Source organism: Equus quagga, chromosome 9, assembly GCF_021613505.1.
Source record: "Equus quagga isolate Etosha38 chromosome 9, UCLA_HA_Equagga_1.0, whole genome shotgun sequence".
NCBI lineage: Eukaryota > Metazoa > Chordata > Mammalia > Perissodactyla > Equidae > Equus > Equus quagga.
In genome coordinates, this window is record NC_060275.1 from 41,155,752 (window position 1) to 41,180,286 (window position 24,535).

A 24,535-nucleotide genomic window follows, 5' to 3' on the forward strand; every position below is an offset into this window, starting at 1 on the left:
GGCGTCCCATGTATAAAGCAGAGGAAGATGGGCATGGATCTTAGCTCAGGGCCAGTCTACCTCAGCAAAAAGAGGAGGATTGGCAGTAGTTAGCTCAGGGCTAATCTTCCTCAAAAAAAAAAAAAAGAAAAAGAAAAATAGAAGGAAAATAGGGAGAGCAAATGAAAAAAATTTTAACTGTTTTGGTTATCATATTGGTGGTGGTTGTATTAGTATTGTTATGCTAAAACTATTGCATGTATAAGGTAGATAAAGGAAATGAATAATTGTGGGATATTCTACTTCTATCATACCCTGTGTCCTTGAAAACCAGGATTATCAATATAGAAAAAAATGGAGATATACTTGTAATAGAAAGGATTAGGTAAAAATCCTGTAGTACTCAATTTGATTTGGAAGTATCAAAATAAACTCATGAAATGTTTTATCCTTAAAAAACATAAATATTTCCTAGCTTTCTCCTAGAAACAGTGACCAATGTAATAGCAATGAGCATCCTCAGAGCCTCGATTATGGTTCTGAAATACCATTTCTCACCGTCAGTAACCAGGCTTCTCAGAGAAATGACTGATTCCAGGTCTGGATGCAGGAAGCATACAAGTTGAGCTTGGAATATCTAGTCATAGGAGACAGCAAGGAAGCTATTAAAGACTGCAGAGTAGTGTCAAAAGGACTCAGAACCAACTTGATGAGGTTCCCAATGGCCAAAGATGGGACAATTTGAGCTTTAATAAGGTAATATTTGAAACGGATTGAAACTTATCAAATACGTGTGAATCCATGAGTTCATAATACTAAAAAAAAAAGTCATCTCTGGAAGATGATAGGAAACAAGTCTATTATCTTGAAAACTGGTGAATAAAGGGAAAATTCAAATATTGACTTTCCCTTTCCCTTTCACTGGTTAACCAAATAGTAGATGTAGGGAAACATCTCTTTATAAAAATCTTCCAACTAATGAATGAAAAAAATGATAGAATATTCTCCAACCCCACAATGGATCCAGGCATTGAGTATCAATTTTACTGACATCACAAAAAGAGAGAACCAGACATTATGTGCCCTCTGATGAAAGAACACACCATGACCTGTAGTCTTGCCAAAAGGACTGAACCTGAGTCTGCTCAAAGCTCCGGATCCATGTGTCACATCCAGAGGGGAGAAGAACATACTGAATTGCACCATGAGTATGCAATCAGCAAAATATAGACTGTGCGAAACTTTATAGGTCATAAGACCAGGTTCTTCAACTGGTAAATTTTAAGGAAAAGAAAAAAGGGGGAACCTTTAGATTAAAAAGAGATGTAAGGGGCCAGCCCTGTGGCCTGGTGGTTAAGTTCGGGCGCTCTGCTTTGGTGGCCCAGGGTTTCACCGGTTTGGATCCTGGGCGTGGACATGGCACCACTGATCAGGCCATGCTGAGGCCGTGCCCCACACTGCACAACCAGAGGCACTCACAACTAGAATATACAACTATGTACTGGGGAGCTTTGGGAAGAATAAAAAACACTAAAAAAATTTAAAAAGAAGGTTGGCAACAGTTGTTAGCTTGGGTGCCAATCTTAAAAAAAAAAGAGAGAGATGTAAAAGATGTATGTAATAAAACAATTCTAAATGGGTACGATTAAAATGCAGTGTGTAGAGGTACACACGTGGGTGATGATAGAGAAATGCAAAGAAGTGATTACTATTGAAATCAATGTAGTGGTTACTTCTGTGGGGTTGGGGAAGAAGATCGTCAGCTGTGACAGGACAGACAGAGGACATCCAGGGTGGCAGGCAGAGCTCTAAAAGAGTATTTCCCTAAAATAATGTAATAAGCTATACATTTTCTTTTGGTTTTCAGTTATTTATGTTTTATTTTATAATTTTTCTAAAGGATAAAATAAAAAAAAAATCAAAGCCCTTAGGGTTTTCCACTAAAAATTATGCATGAGAATACTTCTACTGTAAATATCAGCTGATGGCTCTTAAAAAATTGCCTATATTATAGAAATATTTCTAAATAATAAGCTACAAATATTTGAAAAATATAGTATTAAATTCTTATGTGTGCACAGTTATAAAAAGTCAAATAATTAAGTATACATTCCTAACACAAAGTTTATCTTGTTACAGTATTATGTTACACAATTTGGTTAAACAGACTTCGCTGACTTCCAAAATTTTCCTTTCCTACACTCATGTAAGGTTATTCATGTTATTCTATTAGATATTAGAATATGAGCATTGGAACAGATTTCATATTTCCTTGAAAGTCCACACTTTGTTTCACTCTCCATCTTTTTACATAGAACAAACATTAGTTATCTTGCCCAGCCATGAAGGTAATTATTAACATGTAGCATTACACACAGTGTCATCCAGTTTACAAATAAACATCCTTCACCCACATACCCAGCCTTGTGTTCTCTTCCCTATATTAATGGCTGATGGAGACAATTTTTTGTCATTAAGTGTCTAAGAAACTCAAGAATGTAAAACATTTAAACCACCATAGTGAAAGCAGTTTTAAAAGGTAATATAACAATAAACATGGGCAAACATTTAACTGTGTTGTACATTTTTGCTCATTAAACATCGACCATTTCCCTTCAATTTTTCAAGCAGCATCTTAACAAATGGTGCAATTGTATGATTTCCTTCTCTTTCCTTTTAAAAAAATTATGTGGTGTTCGAGCGATTCACATATTCCAGAAGAGAGCGGTCTAAGACCCTTCGGATAAGAGCCTCCTCAATTATATTAAAATCCTACAATAAAGAAAAATAGTTAGAAACATATAATGAGAGACAATAGTTTTCAGAAACTGGACAATGAGAGTCAATGCAATGCCCTCATTTTGCAGGAAACCAAGGCCCTGAATTTAGTGATCTCTCAGTTTCCATAAAAACTGTCACAGAACCCAGGATGTTTGCTTTGTGGTTAGTGCATGTTCTATTTCATTTTACTGCCTATCAATTAACCAGTTATTGTCATAGTAAAATAGTCTGGATTTGGAATGTCAAGGTTTTATCTGATCTAGCTAGTAGTTTGTAGTCAACATTACAAATCTTGGTAAGAGTGTTATGTTTCACATAAACATATAACATGGAATAAAATTAAGACATTCCCATAGGATTCACCAATCCCAACAGTACTACTGAATATCTATTTCCAAAAAAAAATTGAAAACAAATCTTTCTTCTTGCCTCCCTGAGGTCAAAATGGAATTCAAAACTTTTAAATCAGCACATTTTGTAAAAAAAATAAAAACTATTAAGAGCTCTATCCTCTGCAATCCATCTCCTCTTCCCCAATAAACTAAAAAAAACGTAAACTCTCCATTGGCAGTGCATTCTAAAACATAAAAGTAACTAAGCAAAATCCAAAGGAAAGCCATAAAGCACAGAAGAGAACAAGATTTGTACTAAACAGTGGCTTGTTCTTAAGCAATTTATTAAACTTTGGGATTCAGATACTTCACAGCTAAGTGAGGATCATAATACAGTACTCATTTCACAGAAGTTGCTGCAAGGAATAAAATTAGGTAATTTGTATAAAGTGCATCGTATAGTACTTGGTGGTAACTTAAGAAACAAAAAAGCAAAGCAGAGAACATCCCTTCAACTTCATTCCATATCCAAGAATATGGGTTTTTTAAATTTTTATTTATTTATTTTTAAGATTGGCACCTGGGCTAACAACTGTTGCCAATCTTTTTTTTTTTTTTCTGCTTTTATCTCCCCAAACCCCCCTGTACACAGTTGTATATCTTAGTTGCAGGTCCTTCTAGTTGTGGGATGTGGGACGCCGCCTCAATGTGGCCTGACGAGCGGTGCCATGTCCGCGCCCAGGATCCGAACCCTGGGCCGCCGCAGCAGAGTGCGCGAACTTAACCACTCGGCCACTTGGAGCCGACCCCCAAGAATACGGTTTTGAGTGGGGGAAAGTGACTTCTTCCTGACCTGCCCTGGATCATACTGTGTCTGAAAGGGCTTGAGAAGAACGGACTGAACATGAATAGTCAGAACAGGTATGGAATCAACCTGGCTTTTAGAACATCTTATGGAGCTAAACTAAAGAGGAAGCATTATGCATTGTGAAAAATGAGCACACGCAGACCAGAACCAGGCTCTGGTGAGGCCTTGCGTGCTTTAGGCGCCAGGAAAGACATTATCGGAGAGATGGAGCAGAGAATATGAAGCCTCTGTGGGGCAGCCTCTTCAATTCTTCCAGTGGTCCTTCCACTCCCATATGCTCTCTTCCCTTCAACCCGCCTAACATCAGGGCCCAAACTGCGAAAATCACTTTAGATGCATTATCTCGTTTAACCCTCACAAAAGCTTTAGGGAAGAGGTGTTTTTATTCTCCTCACTCAACAAATGAACAAGCAGAGGCTCAGAGGTTAAATATCTTGCCCAAGGTCACACACTTGTGACAGAGCTGTTACTTAGAACCCAGGTCAGGACTCAAGGTCCTTGTGTTGAACCTGGATAATCACAGTGGGCAGATCAGAAAGCAAGGAGAAAATTTACAAATGACAGTCTTTAACAATTATTAAATTCTACCCTAAATAGCATGAAAAGAAAACAGTCAAATCATGTGAATTACCTGCAAATTCAAATTTAACCCTTAACATCTCACATATTTAAATAAAAGTAACAATAAAATATTCTATTTCAGAACATGGCTATGAGTGATTTTTCTCCCCATAATAGACTGAAAGGGACTCAGAAGACAACCCATTACCCTCACATGGCGACGCATGGACCGAAGTACAACAAAAGCTATGTTACTTTTTGCTTATTAGTCTCATTTCTGATCGTGGGAAATACAGTCATAAGTAAAGGACTATTCATATTATACTTAAATTTTCTTACATCTTAAAAAAAGTCTTAATATGAGGAGATTGGCCAGGAGTTGGTCGTTATTGATGGACCAGTGATGGGTATATGGAGGCTCATTATACTATTCCATCTACTTTTGTACATGTTGAAAATTTTTTCATAATAAATTTTTTAAGTTTAAAAAAGTTCAGTAAACATGAGTGTTGTGTTTTATAGAATTTAAATTAAAAATAAGGCCTGTGTGTCTCACTACTGACAATGTCATACCTACTAACAGCCATTTAAAAAGCAACTGGATGCAGAAGAAACTCTCTAAGCCATTTCATTACTGATGTGATTTCATCTGAGCTATGTAAGTTTTCAAGTTCATAAACATTATAACTATATATAGGGAGGGACGAGAGTAGAAATTAAAATAATTTGAAAGCAAAATCTGCTTCTTTACACATGGATCACAAAGAAAATAATTTTGTCTAAGGCAGATAACCACTGTAATATTAACAGTCAAATTTATGAAACATTATATTTTTATGATTTCCTACTTAATGCTAATAGTTAACACTTCAGCTATATACAAATTTTTTTCTCTAGAATTTTATTTACTTGTTTTAGAAAAGGTAAGCTTAACACAGACAGCATAAAAACAAAGTAAAAGTAAGAAAATATACTCACTAGGAAATCATCATAAAACAAAGTGTGATTGACTTGCAAATGTCTTATTAAACTGCCACTGAAGCTGTTCGGATTCTCATTAGGTATTAATCGGCAAATGGGACAGAACTGGAAATAAACAAGACCAAGAGTTCAAGAAAGAATTTAAAATAATCATTAGTTTCAGATTTAAAAAATAATCGTTCAACAAAGCGAATTTTAACTTCATGAATATATTGGCCATACTTCAGTATTACGTTTTAAAATTGCATGAATATTAAAGCAACATTAAACAAATAAAATCACATCTATTCTTCATATGTATTTCTTGTATATAACAGTAATAGCTATTTGTTTCATATTTATCAATTTATTATTTAAACAATATTACAGTTGGTAGACGTACCATAAATTACTTAATTAGTTGCCTACCTTGTGGAAGACAAGTTTTTTTGTATGTGGATATTTTGTTATTATAAATGACATTATCTATAGTGTTTATCTTTGGGGGATTATTTTCTTAGGATAAATGACCAGAAATGGAGATTAGTAGGTCAAAGGTTATGAATATTTACAATTCATAATATCTATTGCTCTATAGTTTTGGGTTTTTTTTTAAAGATTTTATTTTTTCCTTTTTCTCCCCAAAGCCCCCTGGTACATAGTTGTATATTCTTCGTTGTGGGTCCTTCTAGTTGTGGCATGTGGGATGCTGCCTCAGTGTGGTTTGATGAGCAGTGCCATGATGGCGCCCAGGATTCGGACCAACGAAACCCTGGGCCGCCTGCAGTGGAGTGCACAAACTTAGCCACTCGGCCATGGGGCCAGCCCCTGCTCTATAGTTTTTTATTGCTATCAGTAATATAGATTATCACACACCAGCATCAGTTCTTAGTATTTACGTGTATTTTCCTAATTTAATAGCCATTAATTGCTCTTTAAAAAAATTTTTTTTCATTTTGAAAAAATGGGTAATGAAATGGGTTGAGATATTGACAAACTCACAAGAAATTGCAAAAATAATGCAGAAAGGTCCCATGTCCCCATCACCCAGCTTCCCCAAATGGAAACATCTTACATAACTATAGTACATTATCAAGACCAGGAAAATGGCAATTAACTAGACTACAGATCATACTTAGATTTCATCAATTTTTGCATGAACTCATTTTGGGGGGAGGGGTTGTACATTTGTGTAGCCCTATGAAATTTTATCACATGTATAGGTTCATATAACCACCAACACAATCAAGATACAGAACTGTTCTGTCACTACAAGGGAGCTCCCTGATGTTACCTTTTCACTTTCTCTTCTCTCCCTAACCCTGGCACCCACTGATCTGTTCTCCACCTCTATAATTTCATCATTCTGAGAGTGTTATATAAATAGAGTTATACGGTATTTAATCTTCTGCGATTGGCTTTTTTCATTGAGCTTAATGACTTTGAGATTCATCTACATTGTTGCCTGCATCACTAGTTCCTTCCTGTTTATTGCTGAGTAGTATTCCATGGTATGGATGTACCACAGTTTGTTTATCTATTTACCCCCTGAAGGACACTTGTTCTTTCTACTTTTTGGCTGTTACAAATAAAGCTACAATGAATATCTGTGTACAGATGTTTGCACAAGCACATTTTCCTTTCCTAGGATAAATTTCCAGGAGTGTGATTGCTGGGTGTTATGGTTATGGTTATGGTTATGGTTATCTGTATATGGTGTTATGGTTAACTTTATAAAAAACTGCCAAATTATTTTCCAGAGTGACTGTACCATTTTACATCCCAATCAGCAATGTGGAATTATCCAGTTTTTCCTCATGTTTGCCAACACTTGGTACTGTCAATACTTTTTTATTTTAGTCCCTTTGATAGGTGTGTAAGTGGTATCTCATTACGGTTTAAACATGCATTTCCCTAACGGCTAATATAAATGACTCTTTTAATGTATATTGCTTTATTATGTTTTAAGCTAGGTTTTTAAAAAAATTTATTTCTTCATGTATTCATTACCTAAAATAGCAGATTCAGAATCATTACTGAATGCTAAGCATGTGCTAAGTATAAATTAGGTGGTATTCTCATTTGATCCTCACGAAAATCCAAGGAATTATTATCCTTATTTTGTTGAAGAACCTAATTTCAGAGGGGAAGAAATAAGCTTAAATTTATCCCACTATAAGTATCAGCAATGGAATCTAAGCCTCTACTAGATAATCCAGTGTTCTTCTCATATTATAACAGTGTCTAATTTATCACCTTGGATGATGTTTTTCTTTAAATCTAAATGAGGTCTTTATATAATTCTTTTCTTTCTTATTGTTTTATGGGGTCCTGGTTTCAATATGCTCAATTTCTATAAACAAGCTCCATTTCTGAACTTTGCTCTACTCCATTAATCTTTTTTTTTTAAACACTGGCACCTGAGCTAAGAACTGTTGCCAACCTTTTGTTGTTGTTTTTTCGCCTGTTCTCCCCAAATTCCCCAAGTACATAGTTGTATATTTTAGCTGTGGGTCCTTCTAGTTGTGGCATGTGGGACGCCGCCTCAGCGTGGCCTGACGAGCAGTGCCATGTCTGCACCCAGGATCCGAACCAGCGAGACCCTGGGCTGCCGGAGGGGAGTGCGAGAACCTAATTAACCACTCAGCCACGGGGCCGGCCCCTACTCCGTTAATCTTTATGTCTTATTTTTAATAAAATGACATCATTCAAATTATTATTGCTTTCTAACCACTTATGATTTTCTAATGCTCTAGCTATCTTGGTTAACTGGCAACACTGGCTATCGCAAGACACCACTGAATCTACTCTGAGACACCTATGTAGTAACAAGAACAGAGCTGAGACCAAGAAATATTTTAACAGAAAAGCAACATTAATTTTTTGTGGTGTGGAAGAAAGAATATGTGTGTGACAGAAATGTGTTCATTCAACACTCTTTATTGTGCCTCTACTCTGTGCTAAGCACGTGGAATACAGAAACCAGTAAGCTAGGGTTGTGTTGCAGGGCCTTTGAAGTCAGCAAGCCTTGGGTTCAAATCCTAGCACTGGCTCTTACCAGCTGTCTGACCTTCGACACGTAAGTTCCCTCTTCTGTCAAATGGAGACACCACTACCTATCTTGTAAAGTAGTTATGATGTTTATAAATAATGTCCTTAATGTGCCAAGTACATATGAGGCATTTAATAAATGCCATATATTTACTACTATTTTGATCCCTGTCCTTGAATAGCTGGGGCTCCCTAAGGGAAGATTACACATGTCCTGTTCACCCTTGCATTCCCAGTACCCAGAAAATAGTTTCCAATTTCATCCCAGCCTCTCACTGACTTAACTGTGGCAAATAATTAATCCTAACCTGTAAGATGAGAATTATCTCTGTTTTGTGGGGCTGTTGGTAGATTCAAAATAAGACATAATTTCACATTATGAAGCCCAGTCACTATATTAGCTGAGTCCTTGGCGCATATAATAAACGGCTTATCATTTAAGCAGATAGTTTCAACGCAGCATAACAAGCACTATATTCAAGATATGAACAGACAACTGTTCAAGACCTGAAAAGGGAATCACTAATTTTGCCCAGGAACTCAGGAAAGGACTCAGCCGAGTTTCTGGTAACTGAAGTGAGTCTTAAAGAACGAGCCAGTCATGCCCAAGGAGGCACATCACAGGCAATGGAATCAATGTGGAGAAAGCCTGGAAATCCTAAAAGGACAGGGCAATGGAAATAGCTCAGCACAGCTGAGGACAGGGCAGGTTGGAGGAAGTGGTGGGAGACGAGTTTGGCACGCGAAGTTGGGACCAGTTCTACTCAATAGATCCTCATTTGAGCGTTGAACGTGGTTTCTGATGACACCACGCCAGGAGCCAGAGGTACAGAGATGACTAAGCCCTGGCCCTACCATTAAGGAGCTTCAAGTCTAACAGAGGAGAAAGCTACAGGAAACCTGGAATTTTAAGCAAAGTAGTTTTTGTTTTTAGTCTGATGTTAATAAGGAGCGAGTGGAGGCTTCAGTCTTCCAGTGTACAGAAAATTTAGTTGTGTGACTAAAGAGATTTCCACTAGAAGGACACTGCAAAACAATGGGCTAAAGTCTGTGCTACTCCAAAAATTTCTTTTAATTCTTACATTGGGGAATTTGACCTGTTGGAGGAAAGGGTAAGAATAGGAAGGAGAAGGAAATGGTAAATGACAGACTGACTGATCATCACCTAAGTACCTAAGTGTTCACCCACCCTCTCCCTAACGTTGCCGTTTTCCTAACATCAGCTCATCCTGTATTATTCCTTTCTACTCAGTGCTCCCAGCCCGTACTACTCATATTAGGTACCAATAATTGTTCAGTGCACATTCAAAAGATCTTCACCGCATCTCAGTATGGACTTTATCTGATGGGGAATGTAATGGGCGAGTAACAGCCACCACATTAGAAGCTACCACCAACTTCAATCCTTCGGAATGTCTACTACACTGGACACCCAGCTCTATCTGTGATTTCGATTAACCTCCACAGCCACTCAGCCAATTATAGAAAACTTCCTATATGATGACAAATGCCATTTGGAGAAGAAGTTAAAGTTTCCTGAATCCAACGCCAAAAGAAGAGAAAGGAGCCAGGCACTGAAAATAATTACAGGCAAATCTATAACCAAAATTAAGGTACCAAATTGCACATCTAATTTAGTAAGAGTTTGAAAGCAAATTTAATGACGATTTTTCTTCCTTCCAAAACATTTGTGCACACATGCTCCCACGCCCCAGTCAAGTCACAGGTATTCTGAAGGAAACATCTCTTGGAAATAACCTGCTGTGGGGAGGAATGGCTCAGGCTCTAGTCACCCTAGTTTTTGTTCCAAACCAGGAGAAGTCCTGTCACTTCCCTTAAGGAATGAATCTCCGGAGCAAGACAGAAAATAAAAGACGAGTGGAATCTTTGAACCTGGGTAACCGGAATTCTGCTTTTCTTTATTATCTTTTTTTTTTTCATATCACTACATCCTACTACGTGCTAGGTTCTCCACCAAGAACTGGACATGCAGGGTTGAACAAAGGAGTTAAGTTCCATGACTTCAAGAATTTAATAATTTAGAGAGAGAGAGACAGGCATGAAATGAATAGACAACTACAAATTGTGGTAAACTAGAAAAAAAGAGGTGAGAAAAGCAAGAGCTGAAATTAATTTGGGTGTCAGGGAGGGCTTCCAGAGGAAGTGAGACTTAAGCTGAGCTCTAAAGGATAAATAAGAGCCAACCAGAAAAAGAAAGAGGACCCTGGGCAGACAAGATAGCCAGAAAGTGTGGTTTTGGATGAAACATCTTCCCTTTACAAGATAATCTACCAAACTTCTCTCAGAAGTGGTCTCATAATTCAATCGGAAGCAAGCTGTTTGTGTCATTCACCTCCTTTGAGTCTATTATTCCACAGATATACTTTTTCAAAAAAATAAAACATGGCAGAACGTAACTACTGTGTGACAAAAAGGAGCTGTTGGCTGTGAAGGCTGCCCGCGAGGAAGGTCAAATTCCCTGATGTTCCTAACCTACTATCCCAGTCTTGAGCAACTCAGAAAATAAAAATTAGGGGCTAGCCCAGTGGCACAGTGGTTAAGTTTGCGCGCTCTGCTTCAGCAGCCCGGGGTTCACAGGTTCGAATCCTGGGCACACCTACACACCGCTCATCCTGTGGCAGCATCCCTCAGACAAAATAGAGGAATACTGGCACAGACGTCAGTTCAGGGACAATCATCCTCAAGCAAAAAGAGGAAGATTGGCAATGGATGTTAGCTCAGGGCCAATCTTCCTCACCAAAAAACCCAAAACAAACAAACAAACAAAAAAAGGAAAAGAAAGATTAGATGCTTATAGTTTGATTTCAGAATTACCTAATTGTATCTGGAAGGTAGAATCACTCTCCCAAGCCTCTAACTGGCCTGAAACTTACTACGCCAGGTAAATTAGATGATGTGACTGATCTCATCTGCAGGCAAGCCCAGCAATCGAATCCTTTAAAGCAGTAATTCCTTACTAACTTCCACAGCAATCCAGAAGCAGCCTCAGGCTCAGACCTCCTTGTCCAGGACTTCCACCAGGGTGTTTTTAACTATGTGTCCCCAGTGTGGATCCCTAAGCACGTGAACTCCAGCTATGCCACAATACCTACCTCTAGCCTTTTCATAACCACAGCATAGATCCTGACTTCTATTTGGCTCTAGATCCTTCGGAGTGACATGTGTCTTCAGCTTCTAGTCAAGAACGAACTGCTAACAGTGAAAACCTAAAGGTCTTCTGTTCCAGTGACCATCTCTAGAGGGCCCTGGTCTATTACAGAACCATGGATTTTCTGAACAATCTGCTCCCGCCTCAAGGCCGTGATAGCATCCCGGTCTTCTGAAATTTTACCACTTCATCCTCCCCATGCCTCCCAGCTTGGTTTCCCCAACCGTGAGAGTACATGGCTTCCTCTGAGAACTCTCCACTAGCCTTGATTTCACATAGTTGCTAGTAGAGCACAGGTGTTCACCATGCAGGCCCTGGAGCTGGACCACTATGTGCAAATTGTAGCTCTGCTATTTACCCTGCAAGACTTACATAACCTCTCTGAGCCTCAGTTTATCATTTGTAAAATGGGGATAATAATCATACGTATCTCATAGGATTGTTGTGAGCACTATCTATCTACCTATCTGTCTATCTAATATACTAGTTTCAATCTCATCCACATACAGAAAGGATTTTATGAAAAAAAAACTTAAAACACAGTTCAAAAAGCAAAAACATATGTATAAAAACAATGCACATATAGACATATATATGTATAGATATGTGTGTAAGAATATATATACACACACACACATAATCACGTACATACACAACATAAAACTAAAATAAAACTCAAAATAATCTTCAAGGTATAATTATACATTTGTTAAGCCTGAGTAATTTTAAAATAAATGTACCCAATCTTGGCCAAGTTAAGGTGAAAGTGGTTTAATCATAAATTGCTGACACAAATATAAATTGACTTAAACTTTTTGGAAGGCATTTTGGGAGTGTATTTCAAGAGTTCTTAAAAAGTTTACATTCCTGGTCCCAGAAATATCAATCTAAGGAATTTCCTGGTAGGAAGAAATCCGCTAGAAGGAAAGGTTTAAATGTACAAGAATATGAATTCAAATCCTAAAAACTGGCAACAATCCAAGTGTTCAAAAATAGCAGAATAGCTGAGTAAACGATGACGCACCCATCGCCACTCTTCTTTTCCTCACAACTACACAAAAATGAAAATTATAACACCACACTGCCAAGCAAAACTAAAATGCTAGGTTGAAAAGAAAAAAGGCAGCCTTCACAATGGACCTATGAAATAATGAGCAATATGTATATTTAAAGTGCAAGCATATGGATAATTATTCAGACTAAGAAATAAAACAATAGGTTGATTAATAAAGACGAATGACTGTCAACTTTCCATTTCTAGTGTACTGTCACCAGAACCCTCTCTGCATTATTAAACAAAGCTTTCAACTTAGGATGTGACTGGTTAGTATACTAGTTAGACCTTAACTGTGCATTTAGATCTTCTTGTTGATTATGCCCATGGTTATCTGTAAGAGATGTCTAATTTCATAAATAAAAGAGTGACTGCACATTAGTAATTCTTATCAGTTTCAACTCAACACTTTCATATTGTTAATAGTCATAGAACTACTGGGGCTGGCCCGGTGGCCGAGTGGTTAAGTTCGCGCGCTCCGCTGCAGGCGGCCCAGGGTTTCGTTGGTTCGAATCCTGGGCGCGGACATGGCACTGCTCATCAGACCACGCTGAGGCAGCGTCCCACATGCCACAACTAGAAGAACCCACAACGAAGAATACACAACTATGTACCGGGGGGCTTTGGGGAGAAAAAGGAAAAAATAAAATCTTAAAAAAAAAAAATAGTCATAGAACTACCATAACCTTGACATAAACTATCCTTTATATCACGTCTATAAGTAGAAGCCTAGTAAATGGATTTTCTAACGTATATTGAATTTAGACATTCCAGAAATATAATAACAAAAATCCTTACCACAGGTCTCCTTTCCGATCTGTGATGAGTAATGCAATGATCCAGCAAACTGTCTTCATCCAATTCCCTCTGACAAAATGGACACACGCACCTGGAAATTGCATAGAATACAAGTACTACTAAAATTGTTAGCACTTAACTGGAGGTAAAAAATAGAACATAGGTAAATCTAGTTTCCAGTCCTCGTTCTTTCAGATTTGATATCATTTTTCCTATCCTGGTAATGGTGTTGGTGCCTGAATTTTTTCTCATGAGAAATGTAAATGTGTATCCTCATAGGGACAGGGCAGAGAAACAGTTATAACACACTTGAAACACTTTGTTCTTTCTGGAAGAAAGTACAATCTGAGCACTCACTAACTGAGAAATTGAGGACACACCACCCAGCTGTCCCTGGATTCCTTTTTCTGTCTCTTTTTCTTCCTTCCTTTGCTAATTCAGGTAACATCTAAATTGGGTGTTATTTGTTCTCCAACTCCACTAGCATATATATCTACAGGTGTATATAAGGAACATTTGTCCCTTACATCTATGCTGTCCAATCCAGTAGCTGTTAGCCATATGTGTCTATTGGCACTCGAAATGTGGCTAGTCCAAACTGAGATATGCAGGAAGTATAAACTAAACACTGAATGTCAAAGGCTTATTAAAAAAATGTAAAATATGTCAATTTTTACACTGATTACATGTTCAAATAATATTTTGGCTATATTTGGTTAAATAAAATATATCAAATATTAATTTCACTTGTTCCTCTTTACTTTTTTAGTGTGGGTACTAGAAAATTTAAAATTACATATATTTCTCATTGTATTTCTATTGGATAGTGTTGCCTTAAATTCTTAGGAACAATATGGAGGCTTGGAATTTTTTGCTCACTTTCCATTATAAATATAACTTCCTGTTCCCCAAGGCTTGTACTCTGGGACAAGCTCCCTGTATAAGAATTTTAAAAATCTGAACATATAGTAAGTTCTTCTATAAAGCAAAGATTTCTATCTTAAATGCAAATATTAATCTATCTTGTAAGATTGATTAATCAACAACCCTTCTCATTTTCTGCTATTTTAATTCTCAGTAGCAGGAGAAATTAGGATTTAAATTAGCTTTCATATATTTTTAAATTTTCATAAAGCCTATGAACCTTGCAACTAAACCCACAAACTTTCTTAACCCATTTGTTATCCTTTCTTCCTATTGGTCTTTGTAGCCAATCTAATAGAATCTACACTCTGCTTAGAGCTAAAATACTCATTTAAAGTTTATAATACATGATATAAGATTAATCCTATAATAACAGGTACATTTGCAAAGAAATCTCTAGTAAAACAAAAGGAAGGGGGCGATCATTTAGACTTTCAGGTTAGGAAATTTAAGCTATATTTTGAATATATTTTCTTGAAAGAAGCAGAACTAAGATTCTCCTTCAGAAGAGAGGAAGAAATCACACTCTTACTGAAGACCCCTATCGCACAACTGAGTTTATAAGCAGATTTAATAGTTTCTAAGCCATCAGCCGATGCAGGAGAACACAATCATTTCTTTATTTCTCCAGTACAGAGAGACTCCAACGTTTGTAATTACTCTGGCCATCAGGATAGTAGTCATGACCCAGATTTGTTTCTTTTCTTTTTTTAAAGGAAAAAAAGATTAACGATCAATATCCTCCATTATACCTACTAGCCACCTCCACCCTTCCTCTAGCCCTATAAAAGAATATCCACCAAGCAGCTGTAGGATTCCAAATGCCTGCCCGAGGCCCGTTCTTCCTTGTTAGGATATATATCCCGAGATGTCACTTCCTGCTTTCTAAAGAGAAACCAGCAAAATGAAAGGGAATGAGCTGGGAAACAGAGCAGCGGTGATGGAAAAGTAAAGATGAATAAGCTTTTAACCATGATTTACTTCAGCAAGCTACTAGTCAGAAAACAGAGCCTGGCAGAAATTGAACAGTTCTACATTCTATTTTTGGATCTTCCTGAATACAAACTTGTCTGAGGAAGTTTCCCCATCTCTCCTGTTTTCTGTTGGTTCCCCCATGCAAAGTTTTTCAAGTAAAGAGACCAAAATTCTTTCATAATTATTGCTATTAACAAATGATTACCAATAACAGGTATTATGATTAAGAGCCTAAACATAACTACATAATTTTCACAATAAAAATGTTAAACTTTCCAGCCCATTAAATTCTATATAGACATATCAAATTTCACATTAAACTATATTGTATTGAAACAAACCTTGTTGCTGTCTCCCCAAGTTCTTGTAGTGGTCCATACTTATCTATGTACTTCTGACAAGTTCTTATGTGTGCCCTCATTTCACTGAGGCAAACCTATACAAAAGCAAATTGAAAATAAACTCACTGTTGGAAAGGGGTTCAATGAAGTCTTATGTGATCCGGTTTTATGACTTTCATTATTTCAAATAAGGTCATAGTGTGAGGTCAGCAGATTAAAAGCATGCATTCATGACAACAGCACAACAAAGTTAAGGCGTTATCAAGAATAACACTTTTAAAATTTCTGTACTACTTAGAAGATCCAAAGATTGAGAAAGAAAATGGGGAGAGGAAAAGGAGAGCAAGACGGAGGAAAGAAAAAAAAGAAAAGAAACAGAAAGAAAGGAAAATGAAGATAAAAAGAATAAATGGATGGATTTTAGAGATGTTCCTAGTAAGTAAAAAGAAACCCTGTGCCTCAGAGAAAGATATGAATACCATGGTTTTATAATATATCCAGCAGTATTACATGAATTCACAATACACAGTATACTTAATGGGCCCATTAAGAGTAAACATAAAAGACAGCTCTTGCAGTCCATTTTTTATGAAGGCAGAATAAAGAGCCCTTGTTCCTCCAGATATACATTCAGAGATCCTAACCAGGAGGGATCTGTTGCTCAATAACACATATTCTACTAAAAGTGTCATCAGATACTGATAAGATCTTGTGCTAAAGGAAGCTCTGTACAGCTGTGGTAAGGGGGCCTACCCACCCTGCTTCATTTTGCCCAAGCTACAGAAGTTAAACCTCAAATATGAAACCTACCATGTCAAGGAAACAGTTATAATTGCTTAACAAAAGGTAAAAAATAAAATCAAGTGGAAATGTAAAGACAAATCCTTACTTTACAAATATCTATCTAAAAGAGGTAAAAACTAGGACCAATCTAGGTAGCTCTCTTAAATCAGATTGTTTTACAACCTTTAAAATCCAACTTTGCACATTAGTGCTCTCTTGTCTCTTTACTACTTTTGTTAAAAGTTTCTTTCTTCCTCTTTGTATTCCTTCATCAACAAAGAGAAGCATTCCTCATATAAATCAGCAATTTGGGGGGGCCAGCCCCACAGCGTAGTGGTTAAGTTCAGTGCACTCAGCTTCAGTGGTCCAGCTTCGTGGGTTGGGGTGTTTGGATCAAGAGTGTGAACCTACACCACTCATCAGCCATGCTGTGGCAGAAACCCACATATAAAGTCGAGGAAGACTGTCATAGATGTTAGCTCAGGGCTAATCTTCCTCAGCAAAAAAAGAAGCAATTTGGGGACTATATGCTGACAAATGAATTGATAAAATCATAGAGTAAGACATTGTGAGAGAGTGCAGAAGAAACATAAGCCACTGCGCTTGCGGTAAAGGTGCTTATAATTTAATGGAGGGGAAAAAAAGATATGTAGACAAGTGTATAGGAAACTGTTTGATGCTAGGTACTGGAATATGAAGGCCAGACCTCACAGAATGGAGATGTGGCCTGCACTCTGAAGAATAGAGTCTAAAATGGCTATAGAAGGAATTGCAGTATTCCGGGCAAGACAAATAACATGAAAAGGAAGAGACAGATACAAGAAATATCTCAAAGGAAAAATCAAAATCCTTGTGAATAATCAGAAATGGGTAGGTGAAAAAAAGAAAGGGACTTCCACCCAAGATAATTGAGAGAATGTTCTTGTTTCTGACAGACACGAAAGGTGAGATGAAGCACTGGATGATGGAATAACATGACGAGTTTGATTTTGTGCATGTTGAATTTTATATGTGACAAAAAGTATCAAAGTAAAAATAAGCAGTAATCTATTATTATGAATGTACAAAGCTATTGATTTTGAGCATTTACAATGTTCCAGACCGTGCTAAGAGCTGGATGTTTTATCATTTACCTTTACAATCAGCCTGTGACATGAACATTACCTTTTTCCTTATTTTTCAAGGAGGTAGACAAAAACTTAGATTAATAATTTCCCCAAATCACAAAGAATAATGCAGAGAATCAGTGTTGGATCCCAGGATGTCTGACTCCAAAGATCATGCATAAATTCTGTAGTCAGGCAGCCACGAATAGATTATTGTCTTACATAAATATTCCAAAAAAAAAAAGAAAAATGCATACAGCACTTCCTATGTGCAGTCACTTTTCATAGTGCTGGGTACACAGTTGCCAATAAAACAGACACAGTGCTCACCCTCATGGAACTTAAATCTGGTGGGGACAATTGACATTAAATTAAAAAATCATAAAAGCATAATGACAAATGGTGGTAAGTGCTATAAAGGAAAAGCACAAGATGCTAGGAGAGAGCATAACAGGCTACAGTTTAGCTTAACAATCAAGAAAGTTCTCTAGGGGCTGGCCCAGTGGCCCACTGTGGCTCAGTGGTTAAGTGCACACGTTCTGCTTTGGCAGCCTGGGGTTTACTGGTTTGGATCCCGGGTATGGACATGGCACTGTTTGGCAAGCCATGCTGTGGTAGGCGTCCCATATATAAAGTAGAGGAAGATGGGCATGGATCTTAGCTCAGGGCCAGTCTTCCTCAGCAAAAAGAGGAGGATTGGCGGCAGACGTTAGCTCAGGGATAATCTTCCTCAAAAAAAAAAGAAAGTTCTCTAAAGAAATTCAGATCCTCAGTACATAATCTCTCTTTGATCTCTAGACTGGTATACCCTAAATATCCTCCCCTTAGCAGTTCAAACTTAACATATCTAAAACTTAACTCTGGATTCTTCTCCAAATCTGCTCCCCATATTAACACCTTCACCTACTCATGTCAGAAACCTAGGAGGCATTTTTGACACTTCATTCTCTCACTCCCACATCCAGTCAATTACCAATTTCCTTCAATTCTCTTTCCTAAATACTTGAAACAACCTCTTTCCAGATCTAATGCTATCACCCTAAACCAGCTTTCTTACCTGACCCATCCTAACAGCCGCCTAATTGGCTTCACCAATCCCACTTTTGCCCCCTCCAGACCATTGTCCACGCACATGCTAGAGTGATGTCTTCAAAATATAAACCCGATCAAAAGCTTATCCTTTTCCTATACTCACTATTGCATTTAGGATAAAATCTAGAATCTTTTACACAGCTTCCAACACCTCACATGAGCCAATCAGGCTAGTATAGTATCAAAGAGGAAAACTGCAACAAGGAGGAAGTGAGCAATAGAGATAAATACTACATAGTCCAGAATAACATAGGTGGAATTATGCCACTGGATTTGATAATAAAGCTATTCACTGATGGGCTGCAATAGAGGAGCATGAATGGAGGCCACAGAATAGGCGGTCATGGAACTTACAGCAAGAGAGGAAATAGGGGTGGTCGATGACAGCATTTGTTGGAAAAATTAGGTGATGGTTGGAGTCAGGTGACAATTTTACTGCAGCCTACACACATGAAATTGGAGAAAGGGAAGGGGAGAGGCTGAGACAATAAACTTTAGAAGTCGGGGTAGGATGAGGTCAAAGGCATAGGTACAGTGATTAGCTGCATAACAATCTTCTCAGAGGTCTAAGCCAGTAATAGTGAGCACAGGCAAGGGTCACATACCGCGGTGTCACACTCTGTGCAATTCTGGTACTCTGATTTCATTCTTTTGGCTACATCAGTTGCTGGAACTCCTTCTGAAGGAAGATATGCCCGGCAATAAGGACAGGTCCACTTATTGTTCTTTAGACTGGTAGCAATACAGGAACGGCAGAATCTACCGGAAACAAACCAAGAATACATCACTTTCCTTAAGAGGTATAAAGGCGCCACCATTGCGTATTGGCGTGTGTAAACCATATTCTAATGATACCTCGTACACTGTGAGCTGCACTGCCAAAGTAAAGGTCCATTTGCATCCTACATTCGCCAGAGGATCTCTTACCTTCCCACTAAGACTTCTTTGGGGTCACATGTTCTCACCATATGCACTGCACGCATTTAAACAAAAGAATATAGACAGAGTGGTAAAATAGCATTCGTATATACATAGTGAAAACTATAACTCAAAGGATATACACTGTGTTCTTTCTCTTCTTTAATCCTATTATATCTAAAATTTGGGGGGAAAATAGGTCTTTGCTCTGTGGGATTTTGTATGTTAGATAAGAAGATAGCAGCAAGTCTAGAAGGTAAAAATACAAGACATTATAATTCTTTATAAAATAATTTTAAAGTCATCCCCAGATACAGAAAATGATCTCATCAGTATTACCACTATTAGGAATATCCTCCAAGTCAAGAAATATATTTCCTGATTTATTTAAAGATGATCATAATAAAATCTTAGCATAGTCAACAGAATTCACAGAAAATCTTAACCTATTTATAGGAGCTGTTGAAGGCTAACTACACACAGAAATAAAAATGAGCATTTAGATAGCAAGATCTGATAGCTCTTAAAGTACTCAGCATATAATTACCTATTTGGGACTATTAACACATGGCAAAAGTTAAGCTTTTAAAATTTAAGTATACGACACATACTGAAAAGTTCATATATCATAGCTATGCAGTTCAATGAAATTTCAAAAACTGAACTCCCAATTATACTGGCCATTGCTGGTTCTTAAATGTACTCTCTTCTACTTCCGTTATAAAATTCTTATATGCATACAGAGGGTGCTGACGTTTGCACTGTTCTGGAGGCATTTGCTTGATGTTTATGCCTGCCCAGCATCCATTTCCCCTTTTTCTTGCAAGAGCATTCTGATTTTGCTCTGCAGAAACTAACCTCATATTAGATACAATCTGGTGGGACCTCAAAGTGCCCACAATCCCCTGCTGAAGGCGAGAGCACCTGATGTGGGCCAGACTACGCGAACCCTCTCTCTGAAGTTGAATGCTAAACAGAGTGACACAAAGACTGATTCAGCAACAGCTTGATGGAACCATCCCACTCCTTATTTAGAACCCCAGATCTGCCTAGGTTCCCATCCATTTTTCCCTAAGTGTCTTTGCTATTATTATTGCTGCTTGGTAACTTTTTATTTTGATGTAACTTCAAACTTGGTAGATACACCGGTTTTTTAGAAATTTTTAAAACACTTCCACATACCTTAATTCATTTAACTGAACAAACCCCTAAGAAAGATTATTTCCATTTATAGAGGAGGAAATTTGAGGTACATAGAGGTTAAATTACTTCTGCAAAGGCACATCTATAGAAAGTGCTTGAACTTGGTTGGTCTAAAGCTGAGGTTTTCTTGTCTAAAATTCAGTAACTTTTCTTCCCACCACCACCACAGCTGCCCCAGTTGGAAAGAGCAATACTTTTAGAATCAAGAGACTTAAGTCCTCTGCTGTAGTTTCACTTTTTTCTGCCTTGAGTGATTGTAAATGCTAAGGCGCGGTCTGCCCTGGCATTTCTTTGAGGCCCTAAGGATTGGTTCTCAAAATGGAATCCCGAAGGGCATTTACTACAAATGGTCCAAATGCTCAACTCATAATTAACCTTTCTAATACAACACTTGTGGTTCGGACATGAATTATTGACTTACGTAATTTAGGAGCAAGCAGACAGCAAAGTTTTCTGACAAATAATAGGTCTTCCCCCTTTTCTCACAACTTATTTGAGTTTTATGCCAACACCAGCAGAAGGCTAATCCTGGAGCCAAGTCCTCGGGTGGGCCCTGATGTACATCGCCTCATAGCCCTCAGGGTCATCCTAAGATGCTGCTCTGCTTTCTCCTCACTTGACTGATGGCAAACTGAGGTTCAGGGAGGTGTAACAACTTGCCAAGGTTACACAGCCAGAAGACAATAGGGCTTTGAACCTCAAATAGTTTCAGTAAGGGTTCAAAGTTTGTAGTCTTTTTAATCACCTCAATTCCTCCTAGTGACAAGCAGAAGCAGCAAAATTATAAGATCAGCAATGTAGAGACCAGTGGACTTTACACAGGGGACATTTCTGCTGGCATTTTCTAAGTGCTGTGCATATGTTTTTGTAACTACAACTGATAACTACGACAACGGAAATGCCTCATAGAGATTCATGATAAGTAGCATCCATGAGGCCTGTTTCATCAAGTCCCTCACTAAAACCTCCCTACGCCTGTACGATAGTGTTACATAGAGATGTTATCGCATATGTGAGAATATCAGTTGCAAATCTGGTAGATCAGTCAATAAGCTGTACTTGTTTTAATAAAAGCGATTATTAAATGGAGAAAACACATCAAGACCAAGGTGTTTTGGAACAGACTGAACTTACTGATTACAATATATAAAAACCACAACTTTTAAAAGTGTTACAAATAAGAAGAGGAATTGGATGCCACTGTAGCTTAAGTCTCACTTGCTGGGGTGCAGAAGCTGGACTGCACAACTGCTTAGTTCAAAAGATCTGAGGTTAAAATTCTTTCCCTAAAGGTCCAGCCATCAAATTGAAGTCACGAGAGCTGGAGAATTTAACATCCCTCCTCTAGTACATTAACATAAAAAGTATACAAGTGATCAAGCATTTTATGAATTGTCTAATTAGAATCCATATGGGGCTATTCAGGTTTAGATAATGAATATATATATAAACTAGATTAATAGGCACATAGACAAGATAACTCAAAAATAAAACCTCTTAGAAAGCAAAGCGCAGAACGGTATATATAGGATGAGAACTTGTAGCTTTGCAGATGTGTAAAAACATCTAAAAGGATAAAGAAAGTAAGAACATTTACCTACCTCTTGGAGAAATGGGAACTGGAAAGCAGGGGTATGTGGAGAAGGAGGGTGTTTTCACTGTCAAATTTTAAATTTGAACCATATGACCATATTACCTACACAATACATAAGTTTTTTAAAAAGTTAACCACGCATAGCCACTTGGGATAAATGGTCTGGTAGTTTCTTATAAAACAAAACATACAGGCCCCCCTTGGCCCTGCAATACCAAGCCTATTTATTCAAGAGAAATGAAAACATACGTCCATTTATACAAGAATATTCATAAGGAATGTTTTCATAATAGCCTCAAACTGGAAATAACCCAGGTGTCCATTAACAAGAAAATAAACTGTGGCATATTCCTACAATGGAATACTACACAGCAATAAAAAAGAACAAATTACTGATACATGCAACAACAGGGATGAATCTCAAAGATGTACTGAGTGAAAGAAACCAGACACAACCGAGTACATCCTGTCTAAGTCCACTTATATGAAGTTCTAGAATAGGCCAAATTGATCTATGGTAGAAAAAAAAAATCACAACGGTTGCCTATTAGGGTACACAGATGGGGATTTGATGGCAAGGGGCATGAAGGAACTTTCTGGGGGTAATGAAAGTATTCTATATCTTGATAGGGGTTTGGGCTAAACATTTGTCAAAACTCAGTAAATGTTAGATCTAAGATCTGTACATTTCGCTAAGTATGTAATTTACCTCTAAAAAAACATGAACAAACATTGGACTGTGATTAATACCATGCATGCTGATATGAGAAGGGATAGAGTGGTGATATTTGCAACCTACTATTAAATGCATCAAAAAATAATATGAATTGATGGATGGATTTAGGTATGTATTAACGTGAGAGATAAAAGCAAATATAGCAAAATTAACAGTTGTAGAATTTAGGTAGTGGATAAAGGGTGTTCATTGTACAATTCTTTCAGCTGTATGCTTGAAATTTTTTGTAATAAAACGTTAGAGAAAATTAATCACCTGCTATGACAATATTTCTTTACTTAACCATGTGTAACTCAACTTTACTATGACTTAAGTTGTCTTTACTCCTGAGAAAAATTCAGTTGGACAATTAGGAAGGGCAATGTTAGGAGGATGAGAGACCTGAAATTTTTAATAGGATGTGATTTGAGAGAAAAAAAATTTTTTTTTGAGGAAGATTAGCCCTGAGCTAAGTGCTGCCAATCGTCCTCTTTTTGCTGAGGAAGAGTGGCCCTGAGCTAACATCCATGCCCATCTTCCTCTACTGTATATGTGGGACGCCTACCACAGCATGGCTTGACAAGCAGTGCATAGGTCCACACCAAGGATCTGAACCGGCGAACCCCAGGCCACCAAAGTGGGATGTGCAAACTTAACCGCCACATCACCAGGCCAGCCCCAAATGAGAATTATTTTTGTTTGTTTGTTTGTTTGTTTGTTTGAGGAAGATTAGCCCTGAGCTAACATCCGTGCCCATCTTCCTCTACTTTATATGTGGGACACCTACCACAGCATGGTTTGCCAAGCGGTGCCATGTCCGCACCCGGGATCCAAACCGCTGAACCCCCGGCCACCAAAGCAGAACGTGGGCACTTAACCGCTGCACCACTGGGCCTCCCCGAGAAAAATATTTTTAAAAGTATACTTTTAATGGCATCCAAATTCAGTGTGAGGAAAAGATTACATTGCATTTATGATTATTGAAATAAATTTCAAGAGCACAGAATGATTTGAAATATAAGGCCAAGAGAGGAAATACAAAATTTAAAAAAATTAATTTGTGTGGCTTTTAGCAAGAACAGTTATTTCATGGACATAACGAAGAGTTTATGAGAGAAAACATAAACCTGCACGAATCTTCCAAGCCTCACCCATATAAACACGCATTAGCTGGCGAAATTTTTGGTAACAGCTTACTATTGCCGGGCTGTGTTCAACATGCAAGAGATGAGACCATGTCTAAGGTCCCTGCTCTCAGTGTTCTGGAATGGGGAGAGAGGAAATATGCGGGTAAACAAATAGACTGGCAAATAATAAATGCTCTGAGAAAA

General features: G+C 37.7%; 1 protein-coding gene across 1 annotated transcript in view; it reads right to left on the reverse strand.

The window, feature by feature from the left end:
* Positions 1-1,504: 1,504 nt before the first annotated feature.
* RNF125 (ring finger protein 125) overlaps positions 1,505-24,535 on the reverse strand; it is a 34,989-nt gene continuing 11,958 nt past the window's right edge. Inside the window, exons 4-8 of the mRNA XM_046670961.1 lie at positions 19,380-19,533; positions 15,794-15,888; positions 13,554-13,644; positions 5,500-5,607; positions 1,505-2,751 (exon numbers count right to left, since the gene is read on the reverse strand). Of these exons, the coding sequence (XP_046526917.1) occupies positions 2,665-2,751; positions 5,500-5,607; positions 13,554-13,644; positions 15,794-15,888; positions 19,380-19,533 (535 nt within the window). The 3' untranslated portion in view covers positions 1,505-2,664. The remainder of the gene's footprint in view (positions 2,752-5,499; positions 5,608-13,553; positions 13,645-15,793; positions 15,889-19,379; positions 19,534-24,535) is intronic.